Source organism: Terrapene carolina, unplaced genomic scaffold, assembly GCF_002925995.2.
Source record: "Terrapene carolina triunguis isolate 2854851 unplaced genomic scaffold, T_m_triunguis-2.0 Scaffold66, whole genome shotgun sequence".
Classification (NCBI taxonomy): domain Eukaryota; kingdom Metazoa; phylum Chordata; order Testudines; family Emydidae; genus Terrapene; species Terrapene triunguis.
Genome location: NW_020664417.1, coordinates 69741600 through 69762873, shown reverse-complemented (window position 1 = coordinate 69762873; position 21274 = coordinate 69741600). Strand labels below are relative to the sequence as shown.

Genomic DNA, 21274 nt, shown 5'->3' with positions numbered 1-21274 from the left:
TTGTGTATCAGGGAATTCAGAAATATCTGTGGCCAGCTGCCCAGTAAAGGGGTAAGGTAGAGGGAGCCTATTGGCCATGCCATGAAAAGGAGACCAAATTTGAGATGGGGAAAGCTACCAAAATTTCTTTCCTGTATTTTTTCTTCAAATGGCCAAGTTTCACTCTGGCAACCTACTGTATAAATTGCTTTTGAAGGTAACTAATTTCATCTGAGATGATCAGACACATTGAATACATTACCTGCAAAGGGTCTACGGGCACAGCTAGTCCCGTTTCAAAAATAACTGCAAGGAAAAAGGAAGCTTTGTGGTATCCACAGCAGCTGGAATCCATCAGAAAAGGGATCGAGGAGCTCATGTAGTGTAGACCATCAGCCCTGGAAAGATTTTTTGCAACCTTCTCAAATATCCTCCGGCCAACTTCTAAAACTGTATTGTTTTGGTCTTCTGACACTAAAAATATACCACAGTGTAGATGCACAATTGTTATATGTGAAAACAGTTTAAATCAAAATGTTGATGGTGCAACTGTGTGATTTATTCTTATTGGGACAAATTTTGCTATCCTTACTCATGCTCAAAAATACTTTTCTCCTCAGGAGTACCACTGAAATCAAAGAAATTCCTAGAAGAGTAAGGTACTACCCAACATGAATAAGGATAAATCACAGCCTGGCCCAGTAGGAATAAGTCAGACAATTTCACAGTTTAAATAAATAGGACTTGTTGAAGAGTAAGGTATTAGTCAACATGAATAATGGAGGCTGAAGCTGGCCCATAGTAATTACCACTCCATAACCGAGCATTTAAACAAATTGCCCACATTTTGGCCTAGGACACTAAAACCCTGCATGTTTCTGTATTTCCATCTTTTACATTGTATCCATTCCTCATTTGCAATGTGATATAGGCAAATTACAAGTTAACCTTGACACCCCATCCTTAAGTTAAGTGATGTGAAAAAAACTTCTGCAACATGAGGTAAGGTCAAAGTGTGCCAGCTTCTAAGGGACACTGTATAGTAATTTCAGAAAGACAAAATAAAGGCATTATTACCATCAGATGGACTGAAATCCATCTCTCGCAGCAGACTGAACAAGCTGTGGTATTTCTCCCTTAGCTTTTTGCCCCAGATAAAGGTATCACACTTGGTCTTGGCTCCATATTTGTAGTTCAGCTCTGAATAATAGTTTTCACGGATACCTGAACAAAGTGAGAAATCAAGGAAATGATCTGACTTGGGAAATGAGCTGGTCTTTGGAGGAAGCTTATATTGAAAAGATGTCCCTACGGTGGATCAGAAAGTGGTATGTAGGATGGGAAGAGGAAAGAGACAGGAAACAGTGAAAAACTGTTATAAGTGATAATGTCAGTACAGCTCACTTTTAAAAAATATATATATGATTTATTATAACTTCTTCCATGTCTTGCAGGATACTGTGCATACTAGAGGTCCAATATGTGTACTTGAGTGCTATAATAATTAATGTTATTAAAGATATAGCTAGACTTGTGTTACTCCACCATTATGAAACAGAATAGATGCTTTGATATGAATTTTGCCTCTCAGCTGCTTCACATTGATGTAATACTCAGGACGAATTTGTATAACCAGCCACAAGAAACTTGCAATAGATATAGAACAGAAGAGAGGGATTTGAGAGGCATATCATATTAGCCTGGAATAATTTTATTGTTCTTTTTATTTGTCTTTCTTCTTATGGGAAAAAATCAATAACTATACTGGAAGGAAGCCTTTCCAGTACTGAGCAACACAGTTTTACCTTCCAGCAAGCATGCTGAAGAAGACAAATTAATTTTCTTCTTACTAAGCATATGGTGAAATTTATATTTCTTTTTTTATTAAAATCCTCTTCTAGTCACACTCTGTCTCTGATAAAAGCAAAGCAGGAGAAATCAAGAACAAGACAGACTAATATTCAGAATCTGAAGTTCAGTACTTACAATCTTTTTGCACTGCTTGGCCTTGCTTTACAAGGTGTCCATACCCAGATACTATTTCTTGGATGTCTGCACATCTCTCATAGTAGAGTTCAATCTGTTTCATAATTTCTTTGTCATAAAGACGATTAGAAATCTAGACAAAGGCAAATGACCATTACACAGCAATGCTGGTAACTACCATAGCTGTGGCTATTTGCATTTTTCTAAAAAGAGATATCATAGAGTCTAAGTTTAAGGTTAGAAAGGACCACCAGATCCATCTGATCTGACATCCTGTATATCACAGGCCACCCCCAGAACCAGCCCACTAACCCCAGAAACTAAAATTAGACCAAAGTAGTACAGCCCACAGATTTTACAGACTTGATGACAAAATAAACCCTGGTTACTAACTTTTCCGTAACTGTTATTCTTCAAGATGTGTTGCACATGTCCATTCCAATGTAGGTGTGTGCTTGCTCCAAGCACAGCTGCTGGAAAGTTTTCCCTCAGCGGTATCCATTGGGTCGGCTTTGGTGCCTCCTGGAGTCGCACCTCATAGCACTCGTATAAAGGGTCCCCTGCTGACCCGCAGCCCCCTCAGTTCCTTCTTGCTGGCCAACTGACAGAGAGGTAGGAGGGAAGGTCTTGGAATGGACATGTGCAACGCATCTCAAAGAACAACAGTTACAGAAAGGTTAGTAACCATTTTTTCTTTGAGTGCTTCCACATGTCCATTCCAATGTAGGGGACTCCCAAGTAGTTGTGCAGGCGGAGGGTTCAGAGTTTATTGACATGCTGATTGCAACACCACTTGGCTAAATCCAGCATCATCTCTGGCCTGTTGGTTGATGGAGTAGTGAGACGCAAAAGTGTGAACTGATGACGATGTTGCCACTCTACAAATGTCCTTGTAGGATAGGAACTTGTGCTACGAATACTGCCGAAGAGGCTTGGGCCCTTGTGGAATGTGCTGTCAGGGCAGGTGGGGCAGGGACCTTTGCCAGGTCATAGCATGTGTAGATGCAGGAAGTGATCCATGGTGAAATTATCTGGGCTGCGACAGGAAGACCTTTCCTCCTCTCTGCAACAGCTATGAACAGTTGAGTAGTTTTCTGAAATGGCTTAGTCCTTTCTATGGGCTGGTCTACACTGCCGCGCTAGTTCGGCGGCTGGGGATCGAAGTTCCGAGTTCGATTTATCGCGTCTGGTCTGGACGCGATAAATCGAACCAGGAAGTGATCCCCGTCGACTGCGGTACTCCAGCTCAACGAGAGGAGTACCGTGGAGTCGACGGGGAGCCTGCCTGCCGCGTGTGGACCGCGTCTGAACCGCGGTAAGTTCGAAGTAAGGTATGTCGAATTCAGCTACGTTATTCACGTAGCTGAATTTGCGTACCTTACTTCGACTTGGGGGGTAAGTGTAGACCAAGCCTAAGTGGAAGGCCAGTGCGCGTCTGACATCTAGCGAGTGGAGCCTCTGCTCTTCCCTGTTGGAAGGCAGTTTTGGATAAAAGACTGGCAGAAAGATATCCCATGCATACTATGGAACTGTGAAACCTCTTTTGGAAGGAAAGCTGGATGAGGACGCAATGGGACCTTGTCCTTGAAGAATACAGTGTATGGTGGTTCTCAAGTGAGGGCCCGGATCTCTGAGACTCTTCTGGCAGAAGTAATGGCCACTAGGAAGGTCACCTTCCAGGACAGGTAGAGCAGAAAGCACGTTGCCAGTGGCTCAAATGGGGGTCCTGTCAATTTGAGGTCCCAGGGAGGGATTGGTTGACATACCTGGGGGTACAATCTAACAAGGCCCTTAGGAAACCGATTACAGATGCTGTTTGAAAACATGGAATGGCCATTGGTGAAAAGCTGAGATTGTGGCCAGATGGACCCAAATAGATGAAACAGTTAGATCTTGTTGCTTCAGGTGTAGTAAGTACTCCAGAATGAATGGTATTGCTGATTGCGTAGGCAAGACCCGATTGAGAACCTCTTCCACTTTGCCAGGTAAGTAGCTCTGGTGGACAGCTTCCCCTGCTCCCTAGTAGACCTTGTGGACCTGCCCTGAGCATGCTAGCTCTGTGGGGTTCAGCCATGGAGCTTCCAGGCTGTCAGATGAAGGGTCTTGAGGTTCGGGTGATGCAGGCGGCTGTGGTCCTGGGAGATCAGGTCTGGATACAGAGGTAGAAGGACTGGTGTCTCCATCAAGAGTTCTAGGACTGGTGAACCAATGTTGGCAGGGCCAGGCAGGGGCTATCAGGATGACTTGTGCTCTGTCCCTTCTGATCCTCAGCAAGACCTTGTGAATGGGAGGAAACGCGTAGAAGAGATCCCCCATCCAAGGAAGCAGGAAGGCATCTGCGAGAGATCTGAAGCTGTGACCCAGGAGGGAGCAGAATTAGAGACACTTCCTGTTGTGCCTTGTTGCAAACAGATCTATCTGGGGAGTTCCCCGTCTCTGGAAAATGGTGTTCACGACATCTAAATGAATGGACCATTCGTGATGGTTTGAAGAAGGATCTGCTGAGGTGATCTGTTAGCTCGTTCGGCAATCCCAGCAGATAGGAGGCCTTGTGGTGGATCAAGTGGGCTATGCAAAACTCCCACAAGTGAAGTGCTTCCTGGCACAGGTAAGAGAAGCACTCTCCTCCCTGCCTGTTGATATAAAACATCGCCGTTGTGTTGTCTGTGAGAACTGACACCTTCTTGCCTGCCACATGGGGCTGGAATGCCTGGCAAACATGCAAACTGCCCTGAGCTCCCTGATATTGATGTGCAGCAAGAGCTCTTCCGGAGACCAGAGGCCCTGAGCTCTGAGGGAACTCAAGTGAACACCCCAGCCCATCGCTGAAGCATCTGTAATGAGAGACACTGATGGTTGGGGTCTTGAGAATGGGACTCCCACATGCACCGCCAATGGGTCTAGCCACCAATTGAGGGAGGCGATCACCAACGAGGGAACTGTGATAACTGTGGCCAAATGGTGTTGGTTTGGCAAGTATACGGATGCCAGTCACACCTGGAGAGGTCTGAGTTGAAGTCTCGCATGCTGCATTACATAGGTGCATGAGGCCATGTGGCCCAGGAGCTTCAAGCAGTTCCTTGCTGTCGTGATGGGTGATCTCTGAGGCTCTCTATAAGCATCACTATTGCTGGGAACCACGCTTCTGGGAGGAAGGGTCCAGCTTGGACAGAGTCGAGGATTGCCCCAATAAACTCTGTCCTTTGAACTGGGGAGAGGGTAGACTTCTGCGTGTTTATCAGCAGACCTGAATCCTGGAATACTGACTGGATTAACTTTATATTGGATTCCACCTGGCTCTTGGTGATAACTATGACCAGCCAGTTGTCGAGGTAAGGGTAGACCTGAATCCCTTGTCTCCTTAGGAAGGCTGTGACTGCCATGCACTTTGTGAACATCTGAAGGGCCGCTGACAGGTCAAACAGGACAGCCGCAAATTGGTAGTGCATGTGGTTCTCGATGAACCTGAGGAACCTTCTGTGTTCCTGAAAAATCGAGATACAGAAGTAAGTGTCCTTCAAATTGAGGGTGGCATACCAGTTTCCTGGATCCAGGAAGGGAATGATGGAAGCCAAGGAGATCATGTGGAACTTTTGCTTCTTCATGTATCTGTTGAGCTTTTGCAGGTCCAGAATTGGTCTGAAACCGTCGTTGGCTTTTGTGATTAAGACGTATCGGGAGTACAACCCTCGGCCCCTTAACTCTGGTGGAACCTCTTCCATGGTTCCCACACTTAGGAGCGACTGCACCTCTTGGGCTAGAAGATGCTCTTGAGACAGGTCCCTGAAGAGGCACGGGGTGGTGGAGGAGAAGAAGTGAATTGAACGGTATATCCTACTACTACCATGCTTAGCACCTAGTGGCTTGTTGTAATACGGGCCCAGGCCTGATAGAAATGGAATACACAGTCTACAAATACTGGGGAGGTTGGATCCAAGTTCTGTCCTGGTATGTTGTCTCCGAGTGTACCATCAAAAGGCCTGCTTGGACCCACTAGAGTGTCTGGGAGGGAGCAGGCATGGACGCGGACGAGGACTGGGGAGGATGTCGTCTCCTAAAGCCCCTGCTCCTCTTCCTGTGAGAGTCCGTAGGGCAGGTGGTGGGAAAAATTGAGAGGCTGGTTGAGGCTTATTTATGTTTCCTCGTGGGTGCTAGTGTATAAAGACCTAGGGATTTCAGGGTGTCCTTGGAGTCTTTTAGGCTGTGCATCTTGGAGTCCATCTTCTTGGAAAAGAGCGATATGCCCTCAAAAGGAAGGTCTTGCAGAGTCTGTTGGACCTCATGTGGTAGGCCTGAGGATTGAAGGCATGAGCTGCTGCACATCGCCACCACTGAGGCCATAGATTGGGCTGCAGAGTCAGCTGTATCCAAGGTTGCTTGAAGGGATGCCTCTGCCACTGATTTGTCTTCGTCCACTAGAGCTGCAAACTCTCGTCGGGATTCCTGGGGTAACAACTCTTTAAATTTCAGCACAGAGTCCCAGGAATTAAAATCATATCTGTTCAGGAGTGGTTGCTGGTTCGCGATCCTGTCCTGAAGGCCACCTGTCAAACAGACTTTCTGCCGAAAAACTCTAATTTTTTGGCATCTTTGGCCTTGGGTGATGGTCCTTTTAGCCCCTGTTGCTCCCACTCATTGGCTGCTGACACAACCAAATAGCTTGGATGTGGATGTGTATATGAATTCATAACCCTTAGCTGGGAAAAAGTACTTCTTTTCAGTCTTCTTTGCCATTGGCTGAATGGACGCTGGGGTCTGCCACACTGCTTTGATGGGGTTCATAATTGCCTCATTAAGAGGCAGTATCACTCTTGATGGGCCCGTTAACATTAGAATATCCGCCAAAGCATGGGAGGACTCCCTGACCTCCTCTACCTAGATCCCCGTGTTTTGGGCCTCTCTCTTAAGGAGCTCCTAATGAGCCCTACAGTCATCCTGAGAGGGTGCTATATCTGCTCCCACCACTGCCTCATCAGAAGAGGAGGAAGAAGCCTGAAAAGGTAGGGGGCACTGTTCTTCACCTTCGGCACTGGATAGGTCTCCAAGTGCTGCTCTTGGTATTCGGCGTTGGCCTTGGTACTGGAGCCTGGATCCTGCTCTGAGTGGCGTGGTGGTAGTGCTCTGGACTCAGATGCCACACAGTATGACCTTCTGGACTGGGGCCCCTGCATTGGTGGGAAAGCCCAGGGGTTCCAGAATGGCCATTGTGCTGGCATCTGCCACTGCTCCCGTGGCCACGCCATGGGTGGGATGCCCTGGCCCGGGTCCATAGGAGGATAGTGCCAACTGGAGTGATGGTGCCGGCTTCAGCGAGAGATTCTGCCTCCAAGTCCGACTCCAAAGACTCCTTTCCTGGAGACCAGGGAGGTACGGTGCTGATCGGTACCAGTGACCAGTGCTAAGAGGGAGGAAATTGGTGTTGGGCCATCATGGTTTCCCTTTGAAAGGCACCTGAGACCTAGGTGCCACAGAGGTCCTTCCATTCGGTGCTGCTGCTGTCAGCTTCTGCGTAGCCGGAGACGCTGGTACCAGCAGTGAGGGTAAGTCTCTTGCTGCGGCTAATACCTCTGGTATTGACTGTACTGCCAAGGCACTGGAACTCTGGTGGCTTTCCTGCATTGGTGAGTCCATAACGGTACCCGCTCTGGGGCTGGAGTCAATGGTGCCACACAGCTGACGCGGGTCACACTCTACTCTCCCTGCCCTGCTGACTTCGGGGTTGGGGATCGACCTCTATCAGTCTTCTTCTGATAGAGGTCTGATAGAGGAATGGCAAACGGTGCCGAGGTTCTCTTGCAGGAGCACTTTTCTTCTGCACTGGAGATGGTGGATGGTGGTGAGGCTCTTGAGATGTGGAAAGAGCATCTCTCCTTGGTACCGGTGATGAAGAACAGCACCGGGAAGCTCCTTACTGAGGCTGAAGTGCTCGGTGCCAAGTCCAAGTGACCCAGCTCCAAGGGATGTTTTAGCGCTGCCTCCATTTCAGTCTGGTGTCTCTACCCTTTTTGGTGCGGGGCCTGAAGTCTTTACAGATCTTACAACGTTGCCGCATGTGAGCTTCCCCCAGGCACTTAAGGCAGGTGGAATGGGGATCACTCACAGGCATAGGCTTGTGGCATAGGGCTTAAAGCTCAGAGACCAAGTTCCGATAACCTAACTATCTAATAACAGAAACAGATTGCAAGGACGATTGCAAGCAACCGTCATAGGTGGTAAGAAGGAACTGAGGGGGCTGCGGGTTGGCAGGACCCTTTATATTGGGTACTATGAACGCACAACCCTAGGGGGCACCAGAGCCAACCCGACGGATACCACTGACGAAAAATTTTCTGCCAGCTGTTCTTGGAGTGAGTATACCCCTACATTGGAATGGACATGTGCAAAAATAAAGGATTATTTTCAACAAAACTGTATCATGTTTGGATGCATTTGTTTTGAGTCAGATGACATGATGCAGACCATGCCAAGCAGTCAGTGTAGACCAGGACACAACGGGATGAGTTCTTGACCCCACTGAAACCAATGGGACATTTTCCATTAAGTTTAAGGGAGCGAGAATTTCATCCATTGTGTTCAATATCATGTCAGGTATAACTAAATAGCACTCAGCATTTTTTAATATCGAGACACTTATTTAGGCCCTTATATATGGGATAAGGAGCCTACCTTTAGTATCCCTTCATGAAAATCTATTAGCAGGTGTACACATTTTGTAGGCATCTAAAGTAACTAGATCTTAACAGAACCCATGATCACATACTGATGTAACCCTCAAATTCAATAATGGTTGATGACAAGATTATCATTTGCTGTGGCTTTAGTAAATACACAGGATCCGATCTTGTGATCAGTCTGCACTCAGAACTCTCAGTGACATCAGTGGAACTTCCAAGGTGAAATGATGGCAGAACTGGGCCCCAGTAGTTAGACACATCCATACTGTGTGTCACTCTGTATGCATTTACCTGTTTTGATTCCAGAATATTAAGACGGTGGTATTTCACAGGTCCAAAGAACCCTTCAATGCCAGGTGCGTACCCACTGCCTCCAAGAATAAAGTATCCAGCCATGTCATCATAATAGAAATCTTCCCTAAAACTAGAAAACAAGACACATAAATGCTCTGAGTATTTGGAGGTATCATGAAGCAAACAAGAACCCTGTGTCTCATACTTTGGTAGAGACTACCTTAAATTCATCCCAAACATCTATTTCTGTTCCCTATCCTTTTACTCTTACTCTCTCTTTGGAAGTGAAGGCAGTTAAACTGAATTAAAGCCACTTTAGTTCTGAATGAGCTTGTCTATACAGGGGTTTAATGTGGTTTAACTAATCCACTTTTAAATCACACTTGTAGTTAATTCAGATTAATTTTCATGAGTGTCCCTGTGTAGAAAAACCCATAAAAAAGATTTAACAAACATTTTGTTTCACAAACATTTTAGAACCGCTGATTTTTTAGTCTGTTGACATGATTTGCACATTTGAGGCATCTTTCTTCCTGGTTTTTTGTGTCTCTAAAACCCAGACAAAGACCTTAATTTTTTTTTATATTTACTATGAGTCCATTGTCACAGTGAATATCTACAAATGCATTTTACACAGTTCACATTTTGTAAACAAGAATGAAGAGGAAAAAGAGTAAACACCAAAGCTTACAATATAATGTATTCCTTTATTAAAGGAATCCTAAAACTCTTTGCACAAGAGTCAGTTGTATGCTAGAGGTAAAACAAATAATTTAACATGAGATTTTAAGAAGAAAAATGGTCCAATAGCTTGGAGTCAGGGATGGAGAAAGAGCACTAACTCAGTGGGACAGTACAAATACAGGAGCCACCCCCAACCATGGACACTAGAGGCATGATCCTCATGCCACTGAAGTTGATGGAAATTTTGTCATCAATTTAAGAGAAGTAAATCTGGACCCTCCGGGTGAAATCGTGGCTTCTTGAAGTCAGTGTCAGTTTTGCCATTGATTTCAGTGGGGCCAAGATTTCACCTTAAGAGCCTGATTCAAAGCCCACTGAAGTAAATTTTACTCTACTAGTTTCAGTGGTATTTGATCAGACCCTATGAACTAGACTGCAATACCTTTACTTATGCTGAGTAGTAACTTACTTCTCAAATAGTCCCATTGACTTCAGAATGATTACTCGTGATGTATTCAACATGTGTACAGGTAACGTAATCTAGCCCTATGACTGTTGTAGTGACACAAGTGGGTAAAGAATAGTGTCAGAGAGGCAGGATAGAAAGATTTGGAAAATCAGTTTTGGAATTTCAGTTACATCCCTCTTCCCTGCCCTCCACTCCCCACCCATGCCCCGCAACCAAACACTGACCACATTATTATGCAAAGGGAAATGTTTCACTTACTTAAAAGATTGATGCCGGTGCTTTTTCAGATTCTTCCCAACAATGGTTATTTCTATCTAAAAGAATGGAAAATATTAAATGTCAGTTGTGATAGACTAAAAATTGCAAGCTAACTGCCATAATATTACTTGATACACATTAGCTCTTAGTTTTGAAAAATTGTCAATTGCATCCTGCTGTATCTTTCGGTATGTTAAGAGGGGCACTGTCAAATAGCTTAATGGGATTTTCAAAAATACCTAGTTGCTTTGGAAAATCCCACTAGGTGGCTATCTGCATCTTTAGGTGCCTAAATACCTTTAAAAAACTGGCCTCTAATCTCTTGCTGACTCAGTTCCCCATCTATAAAATGGGGATAATAATCCCTACCTAATTCGTTAATGTTTTTGTGATACAACAGTGATGTGAGCCCTAGAAAAGCTAAGAAATAAATAGCTACTTAATAGGGATTGCATGTGTGGTGGGAGGGGAGGAGTGAGAGGAGGAGAGCAGTGTATAGAGTTTCTATCACTCTAAGATGATTTCTACACATACAAAAAAGCCATATTGTACTTCCTTGTGGTAAAATCTTAGGAAACATCACAAAGTTTACCGTGTGGTGTTTCCTCCTGATATTACCTCAGTAGGAAGGTATGTGGAGCTTGGCCTGTACACTCTATAGCGAAAGGGGGCTCCTGCCAGACACAGAAACTGAGAGCTGTCCATCCATGCTGCTCTCCAATCTCCATTTCCCTAAGGGCCCTAAGGCTCCCTTAGGAATCCGGCCTGACTTCACAGGTATTGGGCAGGGCGCCACAAGGAACCCTGTCTGGAGGGGAGTGGAGGAGTGTGCCTTGTAGAGCAGCTGCTCCCAACCTTGTAGTGGGCCTGTGGAGAGACTTCTGCATGGCTAGACCATGTCAAGCTGCTTCCATCCATCTTAGGTACTTACCGGCCTCCCGATACTGTAATATCTGAGTGCCTCACATAATATGTATTTACCCTCCCAACACCCCTGTGAGACAGGTGCTATTATTACAGATGAGCAACTGAAGCACAGCAAGACTAAGCAACTTGACTCTGGCTGAGCAGAGAATAGAGCCTCAATCTTCTATGTCCCAGGTTACCACTCTAAGCATTTGACCGTCCTCCCGTCTGGCTTTGTTCCTCCTGCCTCAGGAGGAGCTCTGATGAACCTTTTAATGCTCCCTTCATATCAACCAACAGAGAAAAGCATGAGATTTTACTTCAAGTCTATGTGAACTAACTCTGCCCTAAGACTGCAGAATAATGTCTTGATTTAGCCATCCAAGTGACCAATAGGCAACCCCCTTCAACAGGAAATGACTTATTCGCCTTATGTTAATATTGACAATAACATTCACTTCTGCACCTGCACTGGGCTTCAAGCCAGATCCACACCTGCTTCCAGAAGTGGAGGCCTGAATTACACAGTGCAGTTTAAACAAGTTAAAAAAGCTACCTAAAATTATTCAGAAACAAATGTTTTTTTATTTCCTATTTAAAAAAGTAGGTTGGAGACAGAACACATGTTAAAACGAAGTAGTCATTTAAAAATAAATGTAAATTGCTATCTGATTTTTTTGCAAGAAAATCAGGCTACTTTGTGGAACCCTGACCTTTTCCTCCATTTATATATTTATATTATAGATGCCTGGAGTTAAGGTTGCACAAATGTTTTAATTTTAAAGTGTCATTTTCCGCTTTGTCCGTTTTTTACCTTTGCATCTAAACTGGGTATTGTGGCTCTTTTAATCCATGAATTAGTTGTTGTTTTTTAAACTTTGAGTGAAATCAATTCAGCCATTTTCAAGAATGAAGAGAATGAGAGGAAAAAAAGATTTTCACACTTAAACAAAAGATGCAAACATTTTTAAAGAGCTCTAGTGCATTAGTGGTTCCTGGTAGAGACTAGAAATAGGGCAGGGAGAATGACCCAGATGTGCCTTTTAGTGGTCTGGTGAAAACTGGTTGTGATTTGTTAAAATTATAGGGGTTTAAAATATGTGTTTGTCTATGGGCAGTGGATTTTGTAATGTGATCTCTTAACAACATTCTACTGGTTCTCTGTATGAAAGCAAAGCTTAGGAAATTGCATAGGAGGTGGAATATTTTTTCTTTAGGAGTGAAAGAAGCTGGGAGACGTGTTTCTGGGAAGGGTAGTTTTTAGATTACTGAGAGATGCAGGAGCTAGAGGAGAAGGAGGATTTATACTTAATAGATGGGAAAACTGAGCCACAGAAAATCAGTCCTTCATTGCACTGGAAAACATTCTCTTTTCTAGCAGCAGCAGAGCTATGCTAGAGCTAGCAATTACTAATGTGTGTGGATTTGTGATAGACATTGGCCTCGAAATCAAAAGATCTAGTTTCAAATCTCAGGTCTCTCATTCTTTTGCTGTGTGAACATGTGCAAATCATATAACCTCTCTTTGCCCAGTCTGTAAAAGGGGATAGTGGTGGCATAACCAAATATAAATAGCCCTCTGCAAACTCCAAACACTGTTACCCTTATCTTCAACTACAAGATGGCAGTTGCGACACCACACATACCTGTCCTCCATTAAAAGAGAGATCTAGTCGAAACCACTGTTTCAAAGGAAGGCTGAAGCTAGTTTTCACTGCAAGGTCTTCTCCTTTGACAAGGCGCATCTGTATATGAACATAACCTGACAAACACAGCAACAAATGAAAACAAAGAAAGAAGTAAAACCCACAAAAATATGAAAGCTAGGAACTGGCTTCCTAAATGTTGTTCACAATAACCCTGTCCTGTGAAGCAATACAATGATAATTTGACTGTACTACTTAGAATCACAGAAGTTAGATTCACAGAGTCAGAGATTTTAAGATCAGAATGGAGTATTATGATCATCTAGTCTGATGCCACCCGAGAAAGTCTGATGCCCTGTATAACACAGGCCATAGAATTTCACCAAGTAAGCCTTGCATCAAGCCTGCTCTAGTTGAGCTATAGCATATTTTTAAACAAAAAATCCAGTCTTGACTTCAAAAGAAGTCAAAAGAATCCACCAGATCCTTAAGTAAATCGTCCTAATGGTTAATTACCCTCACTGGTAAAAAATTTGCATTTTATTTCCAGTCTGAACTTGTCTAGCTTCAGCTTTGAGCCACTGGATCTTGTGATGCCTTTTTTTCCAGTAAAAGAGTCCTCAACTTTCAGAAATCTTCTTCCATTGTAGGTACTTGTAGACAATGATCAAGTCACCCCACAACCTTCTTTTGGATAAGATAAATAGACTGAGCTTCTTACATCTCTCACTGTAAGGCAGAACTTGAATCATTCTAGTACCTCTTTTCTGAGCCCTTTCCAATTTTTCAACATTCTTTTTGAAGTGTGGACACCAGAACGGGACACATATTTTAGTTCCAGTCTCATTAATTCCATATACAGAAGTAATACCATTTTCTTCCTCCTACTCCATATTCTCTTGTTTACCCATGCAAAGACTATGTTTGCTCTCTTAGTCACAGCATGATGCCAGAAGCTGTGGGAAAGACCTATAATATTTAGTTCATCCTCCTGAGATTGTGGGATTGTTCTTGAAAACAAAATCAGAAAAGAAAACTGACACTTTCTGAGAGAGCCCAGGCTGGATGCAAAGATTCCTATGGAAATACCGTGGCCAAATTTAATTCTTCTTAATCTTACTCTAATAATATACTGGATATTTTTTGTTTCCAAACACACAGGGCCAAAATGGAGCATTTTGCGAGGCATGAGTTCAGTAAAATAGGTACGACAAAAATGTTTGTAAATGTTGTTCTTTGTTACAGAGCAGGGATGGTAACATTATTTCTCCTCTGAAGGCCTTATACTATTATTACCTTCTTCATTTAGAAATACAGCAGGGGTACTATACATTTCTCCTGGGTCAATAAAGTAGAATATTCCACACAGATTCTTTTCGCAGTGATGGAGTAAATAAAGCCAAACTGAAATAGTGAACCTGCATGAGTAAAAAGAAACAAACAACCCACTCTGAGGATATAGACCATATCAATTTTTAAAGTCTACATATTTTTAAAGGCACGTTTTCCACTTTAGTTTAGCACAGCTCATTTACTCTTATGATCTTCAAAACAGAACACAGAGCAGTTACAACTGCTTGAGACAAAACAAGCCATTTAGGAGTCTTGCTGCTGAGATCTCCTCTTGGATATGTAGGTTTGCATTGATGTAGCACTGAGAAGTCAGATACAGTGCTTGATTTTCCAAGTTATACAGTGATTAGAGAGGAGGAGCAACTCTTTAGGGCAAGATTGTGGCCAGCCCTTCTGCTGGTGCACAAAGGAAGGACACAATAGCCTGTCTTCTACTCTTGCACCCCTGTATACAGACCAATTATGGTGTGGCTAGGGAGCATAGTCCCTTAGACCTCCCTTGGGTACCAGCTGTCTGAAAGGAGAGATGGGCTGAGAACAGATGTCAAGGGAGAGCAAATCTTCACAACCTGGGGCCCAAAGGAAAGATGTATTCACCTGCCAAGCTAAGATTTGATAGTAGGGTGGATCTCTACAAATGGGGAGGGGTGAGCACACATTGCTATCAAACAATGCTGTGCATTGTGCGGTAGCTGGAAGCAGTGGAAATGCTCTGGGGGGCAGTCCAGCTCAGAATTATTACAGGAATCCAACCTCTAGGTGACATGGACATGTGCAGCTATTGCAAGGTTGTGACAGGATAAGTAAAAGTGCAGCCTGTACAAACCACATAACAGTGAAACTATCTGTACAGGGCCAAATACGGCTCTCAGACATGTTGGTATAAACTGAAGTAACTCCACCGATTTCAGTGAAGTTACACAGTGGATATGCTAGGGCACTAAAAGCTGAATTTGGCTGATAGGCTGCAATTTTGAAAAGCAACTCTGCATTGGCCTAACTCTGCTCTCACTGGAGTCAATGGGAGTTTGATGATTTAATTCAATGCTGTGTGCTTTTGAAAACCCCACCTATATTAAAACTACATTTAATAGTATCTTCTGATAAATTATCTTATTTTAATTATCTTTAAAAAGTGCTATCCCTCAGTTACATATTTTTATGGGTTTAGAAAAATGCACATTTTAAATGTGTTTATTTTAAATACTTTAAGCTTGATCAACTCCAATTTCCATTAGAAATTATATTTAATGTACAATATCTTATATCTTACTCAGACCTAAAATAGTGTGTGTTAACCTAATGACTAGTAACTATATGTTCTCTTCCTGAAAAATGCATGGGAGGGGAGTAGTTACATAGTAAGATCGGTGCACTCTGATAGTTGGGAATGTCACATCATTCTGAGGAGTATGTGTGAGAGGCAGAGTAGCTTATAAATTATGTGTACACTAATCCACAGGGAGAGCCTGTGCTCTTTGTACATATCCTTCATGCCTATACACCACTCTGTGCATCCTTCACCCCTGGCAACACAGCTAACTCAACTGCTGCATTCCTATTGATTCTCTGATTGCAAATGTGTGCATGTGGCCCTTCTGATGGCTGTCACAAGGCACACAGTGCAGGACAATGCTGACTGAGTCAGCACCCCCTGTCACTGTAAATCTCACTGTAAAATATAATCCTCTGGCAGGGAAAAATGCTGTGGCCAGTAGATGCTCCAGGATTCCTACTTCCCCTTGGTGCACAGTGCCTAGAGGCAGCTGCCCCATGCGATGGCTGAATTTCTCCAGCCCTCTCTCACTATCTTATGCTCATCTGCTTCTCTGAAGGGGAACATATGTCCTTACAGAGATTTCTGCACTCAAAGAAATCCCCGATTAAGACTGAAAGCTTCAGATTGTTGAATCTGGTCTGTTTGCTCCCTTCTGCTCTAAGGTGTGGAGAGGAGCAAAAATTCACATGTAAATGGGACTGTGGAGAAAAAGCTGTGAGATAGCATGCTTCCTCTCCCACTCACTGTGTAGCTATCAGCAGCTGGTTTGCCACCACAATGCACAAGTGGTGTTCCATGTAAAAGAGGGGACATGGCCTGGTGGCAGGGAAAGGGAAATTGTGAGGCGCAGGGGAGTTAATAGTGCATATTCCCATCCACAGAATCTCAGAGGGGGAAGTTGAATGCAGCTGCAGTGGATGAGCCACTTATAGCATGGCACATGAGCCAGCCATGCTACCAGTTCTAAAGGGGCTAGAAAGTGCATCAAAATAGAGCTTCTACACACGGATGATTTAAGAGGCTTGTGTCTAGGGCCACTAATTCCCGCAGATCCTCAGGATCAGCAAGTTTGGCAGCCACACCTCCTGTCCTTTGTACATAAGGGTGATATACAAATCTAGTGATCATTTTCCATTTCCATAACCATGTTGCACTGAGGGGAGGACAGGGAGCAACAGGAGCCCAGGGTAAGGGTAGGGATCCTCCTCTTTCCCCCTCAGATCCCTATGTGGTACCAAAGAGCAATGGAAGCCTGGGAAAGCTGCAGGAGGGGAGTTCTTCATGAAGTACGACTTCTCTGTATATCCTGGGAAGGAGTTTAGAAGCTGGGAGCCTTACTTCAGTGCTGCTGGAATGTTTAGAGGGAGTGGAGGATGGAAGAGGAGTGAGCCCAAGTTTATTTGGTGTTGCAAAGCTCAGCCCTGTCCTCTCTCCTCTGCTGAAAAAAAACCTTATAAACATCAGCAGGGTAGCTGCCCTATCACTTGCTTGAATTAGTGGAGAGTGTGCCTTTAACTTGTGATTTTCTGTACAAGGGTGGCTCTGAGGACAGATTTTAGCCATTAGGAATTAAATATACTCATCTTCCATGATTTGCGTTTGCTTACTTTGGGTAATCGATCTGATGCTGCCTGATTGTCTCAAGCTCTCTGTTGTGAAATCTCTTGAACTTCTTTACAATTCCTGTCTTCTCTCCACTTGATGCATATGGAAAACTGAGGATCTCGACAGCATCTGCCAAATGTAATCATTCTTAGTCTGCCAAGAAATGCCAATTCACATTGACACCCCACGTTCATACACTGTTAAATGTTTAAATGAAATATCTTGTAATATAGATCAAATGTTATGATCTAGTCAGCCCACAAATACACAACAAATCCCTAATGTTAGATCAACTGTCCTTTACGCAATACACTGCAGCCCAGGGAGAGGTTACTTATAGGAGGGAAAGAAGCATGGGGTCCATTCCTCACGGCTATTTTGAGGCTAGGATCAGTGGTAATGAGGTCACAAAATGTGACAAAAATTCCAGTTGTTAGACACAGATCTGCCCAATAGGATCCTGAGGAACTTCTGATGCATCCGAAGAAGTGGGCTGTAGCCCACGAAAACTTATGCTCAGATAAATTTGTTAGTCTCTAAGGTGCCACAAGTACTCCTGTTCTTTTTGTGGATACAGACTAACACGGCTGCTACTCTGAATTCTGACAGATTGTAGGTTTCCCTAGACATACTGAGACTGGTGGGTTAACTGGATTTCTACAGAGATTTCCTGCATCCCGCAAGCTGTGCTTGTGGAACAATCATGGCTAAACCCAATCATGAGATGTCATCATGTTGCATCCCAGTATGATGGCATACTTATGCAATGCCACACTGGATCATAACATAAGACGGCTGTACCAAGGAACACACTAAAAAAGAAGCAACTCTCGGGTCCCATGCCCTTTGAATACATTATAGTAAATGCTCAGTTACAGTGGAGACAAAATTTTGGGTCACTATAATGGCCTCATAACAGTTATAGACTATAATGTAAGTAAGACCATTCTAAACTACATAGAGACAAATTCTACCCTTAGGTACATGAGTGCACTCCCATTGATTTCACTGGCAGAAGTACCCATGTAATGGAGGGCAGAACTGGGCCATAAAGGCCTAAGATGGCAAAACCTGTTCAGTTTCGGTGATGATAGACTTTTTCCTGAGACAGTGGGTCATATTTACTTCTGTACCCACACACTGTCTTCAATAGGGGTGGATGGGTGTAAATGAAAGCACAATCTGACTTGCCATATGTTTTAACTCATTTCTGTTCCTTTCTAGGAAATGTAGAGGGATGCTTCAGATTTTGTTTATAAATAAAGTGTAGCACAGCAAAGCTATAGTTGCAGATGAGATGGACATTGCATTCTAAACCCTATTTTCAGTTGTCTCTGTATCATTAAATGTTTCCTTCTGGGCTGAAATTTCACATTCGCACTCTTAGTCCAAAGGCTAGTCTTCTGTGTTGGGGGAGGAAGGGAGATCCATTTTAGGGCCTGATCCTATCATTCTTGTATCCAATGAAGTAGGGTGCATTGATTTAAATCAAAGCTATTTAAATCACTGATTTTAATCATTTTGCTACCAAAAGTAAATCCCTCTGGCAAAATATTTTTGCTAATAACTATAAATATACACTTTTATAGAAACTTATACAATGTGCCATTTTGGTCCCATCTTAGCTCTCTAAAAAAGGGAAACGTGTAATTGTACCTACCAGTCTCATGCGGGCACTGAGGTATCCTGTTTGCCTGGAGCCTCCACATATGCTCAGAGCTCCACTTAAAACATACTTTGTGATCTTTGTATGGCCGCTCACAAGGTGGAACTGTTTCCAACAAAGTATAATTCTTGGCAACTGCCTGTAGGTAGCTTTCATCCCGCTTGGCATCATAGCTCCCAACAGGTTTGTGATTGATCCATGCATATAGTATCACAGTAGGCACTATTATAGAGCGTCTGATGAAATAATCATCTCTGTAAACCATGATGTTTGGAAATTTCAAATGCACTGTTTGAGTTCTACTTATATGAAGATGCTTCTCATTCTTCCACCTCTTCTTATACACTAACACACCAGTTCTGAATTCCGATGAAGCTACTGCTTCCAAAGTGACAGTGCAAGGCTTAGAACATAAATACTGAACTGAGACCTCAGAATCGTTAAGAACTCTTTTTTCTAAAATGTTTAAATGAATAAAATCTTCAGAAGCTATGCTTTGGTCAGACTGTGGGATAACAGGTGTCGTCAGGAGTGTCTCCCTTCCAAACGATGGCACAAAACTCTGGGGAAAAAAATCAAAACGTTATATCCACCTGCCCGAGTTAAACTTTATTATTAATATATTTACAGCGGTATGTTGCACGTGTTTCTTCTCATTTTAAAATGTAAAATGTAAGATACAGTATTAGACACCCAAAATGTAAAGACCCTTTCATACAGGAACTAGCTATGGAATATTGAAGAGACATTGTTAGAATTTTTAGGCTAATATTTGACCAGTTTAAATACTTAGAATTACATACACAAACAAATATACATATAGATATATCCTGCAAACCTTCTCAGGTAAGATCCTATCCACCAAGGAAATGACTTACTCTAGGAGGCACTAAGCACATTTTAGGATCAGACCATCAAAACTTCTATTGTAATTTATAGGATTTGGACCCTTGTTTTGTTTTTGTTTAGCTGAATTTTTGTCAGCTTTTTATTCATACAATTTTAAAAATAAATTTTCCTACTACAGAAACCTTTAAATTAGTCATCTGTAAAGTGGGGATAATACCTAATCCACTTCCCAATCACATTTTTGTTAGGATTAATTAAGATTTGTAAAGTATCCAAAAGTGCATTACAAGAATGAAATACAGAATGGCAGTGCACTTACTAGTTGGAAAACAAAGTAGTCATTATTTGCAGCAGTGTAGACGGAGGTGCTAATGTGTCAGTCCCCCGCGCCCCTCTGGTCAGACTGAACTGTTGCACAGAGTTTGCTCAGTCTGGAGGGGCAGTCAGTCAGCCTTTTCAGTCTGAGTCTCTATAATAGTCCTATTCTGGACTATGAAGGTCTTTGTTTCTGTACCTCTTGGGTGTACAGGTTTCCCCTTATAGTTGGCCAGGGCTAGCTGGTCTGGAAACCCCTTTTGGTACTTAAGTCTCCATTGAGGGATCGGTAGGCGAACCCATGCCAACCTACTCCACTGGGTTCCAGCTCAGAGCCCTTAAACCAGGCAGGGACAATTAATCCTCAACAATTCCTCCTGCTGTACCCAGAACTCCTTTCTACCTTTACTTGGCTTTGTGGGCTTCTTCAGCCCATAGTTACAGTCATCCCTTGTCTGGGGTGTTGTGCGTGGGCAGCTTGTCACCAATCTTCTGGCAGGACTTCCCTTCTCTAGCCTGCTAGCTCCTCTGGCAGTCTTCCTGCCCCTTTGCTTCATAACTCCTTTATTCTTCCAGCTGCTGTAAGGCTGCCAGTCAGCACTGGCTGGGGGATCTGCCAATATCCCTTGGTCAGATCTAAGGTCATTATATAATATGTGCTTGTCCTAGACGTTCAATGAGGTTATCTACTCAAGACATTGGGTAGGCATCGAACAGCAATAGTAAAACAGAACAGTGTCCTGCTAATTTCATATGCTAACACTCCATAGGCTCAGGAAGATAACATTGCATTAGTTTACAGCTGATTTACATAGTTATTTTAACATCCATAAGGGCTACAGTCTTTTTATTAATTGGAGGGGAGTTAGATTCCACTGAATTTGATGGCATTAGTTCTATCGCCATGCCAGATTTCAGGGGAAACTTCCTATTCACCAGTGATGAGCGAGGGAGTGGATTTTCAATCTATGAAACATCATTGATACCAGGCAACAAAAAGGAAAAAGGCTGAATAGGCATTATTATAAATCATTCCATTAGTATCAGGGATGATGAGCATGTCATTGGGGGCTCTTATTATTGCTGGACCAAATTCAGCTCTGGAGAAACTCCACTGACCTCCATAAAATTGCATCTGCTTACACAAGATCTGAACATGGCCCATAGTCCTCTACTGTACCATGCTGAATTTTAAGATATGTGCAAAATCCCCAATATGAGAAATTCAACACAAAGGGCCCAGTCCTGCTCCCATTCAGTATCAATAGCAAAACAATCCCCACTGACTTCAATTGGAGACCAAAAGAGCAA

The 21274-nt window shown here is 43.2% G+C and overlaps 1 protein-coding gene across 1 annotated transcript in view; it reads right to left on the bottom strand.

The window, feature by feature from the left end:
* SEL1L3 (SEL1L family member 3) overlaps positions 1 to 19342 on the bottom strand; it is a 54123-nt gene extending 34781 nt beyond the window's left edge. The window contains exons 1-9 of the mRNA XM_024204287.3: positions 18794 to 19342; positions 17136 to 17262; positions 14193 to 14314; positions 12897 to 13012; positions 10345 to 10400; positions 8931 to 9063; positions 1966 to 2098; positions 1057 to 1203; positions 242 to 453 (exon numbers count right to left, since the gene is read on the bottom strand). Of these exons, the coding sequence (XP_024060055.1) occupies positions 242 to 453; positions 1057 to 1203; positions 1966 to 2098; positions 8931 to 9063; positions 10345 to 10400; positions 12897 to 13012; positions 14193 to 14314; positions 17136 to 17262; positions 18794 to 19064 (1317 nt within the window). The 5' untranslated portion in view covers positions 19065 to 19342. The remainder of the gene's footprint in view (positions 1 to 241; positions 454 to 1056; positions 1204 to 1965; positions 2099 to 8930; positions 9064 to 10344; positions 10401 to 12896; positions 13013 to 14192; positions 14315 to 17135; positions 17263 to 18793) is intronic.
* Positions 19343 to 21274: the final 1932 nt, after the last annotated feature.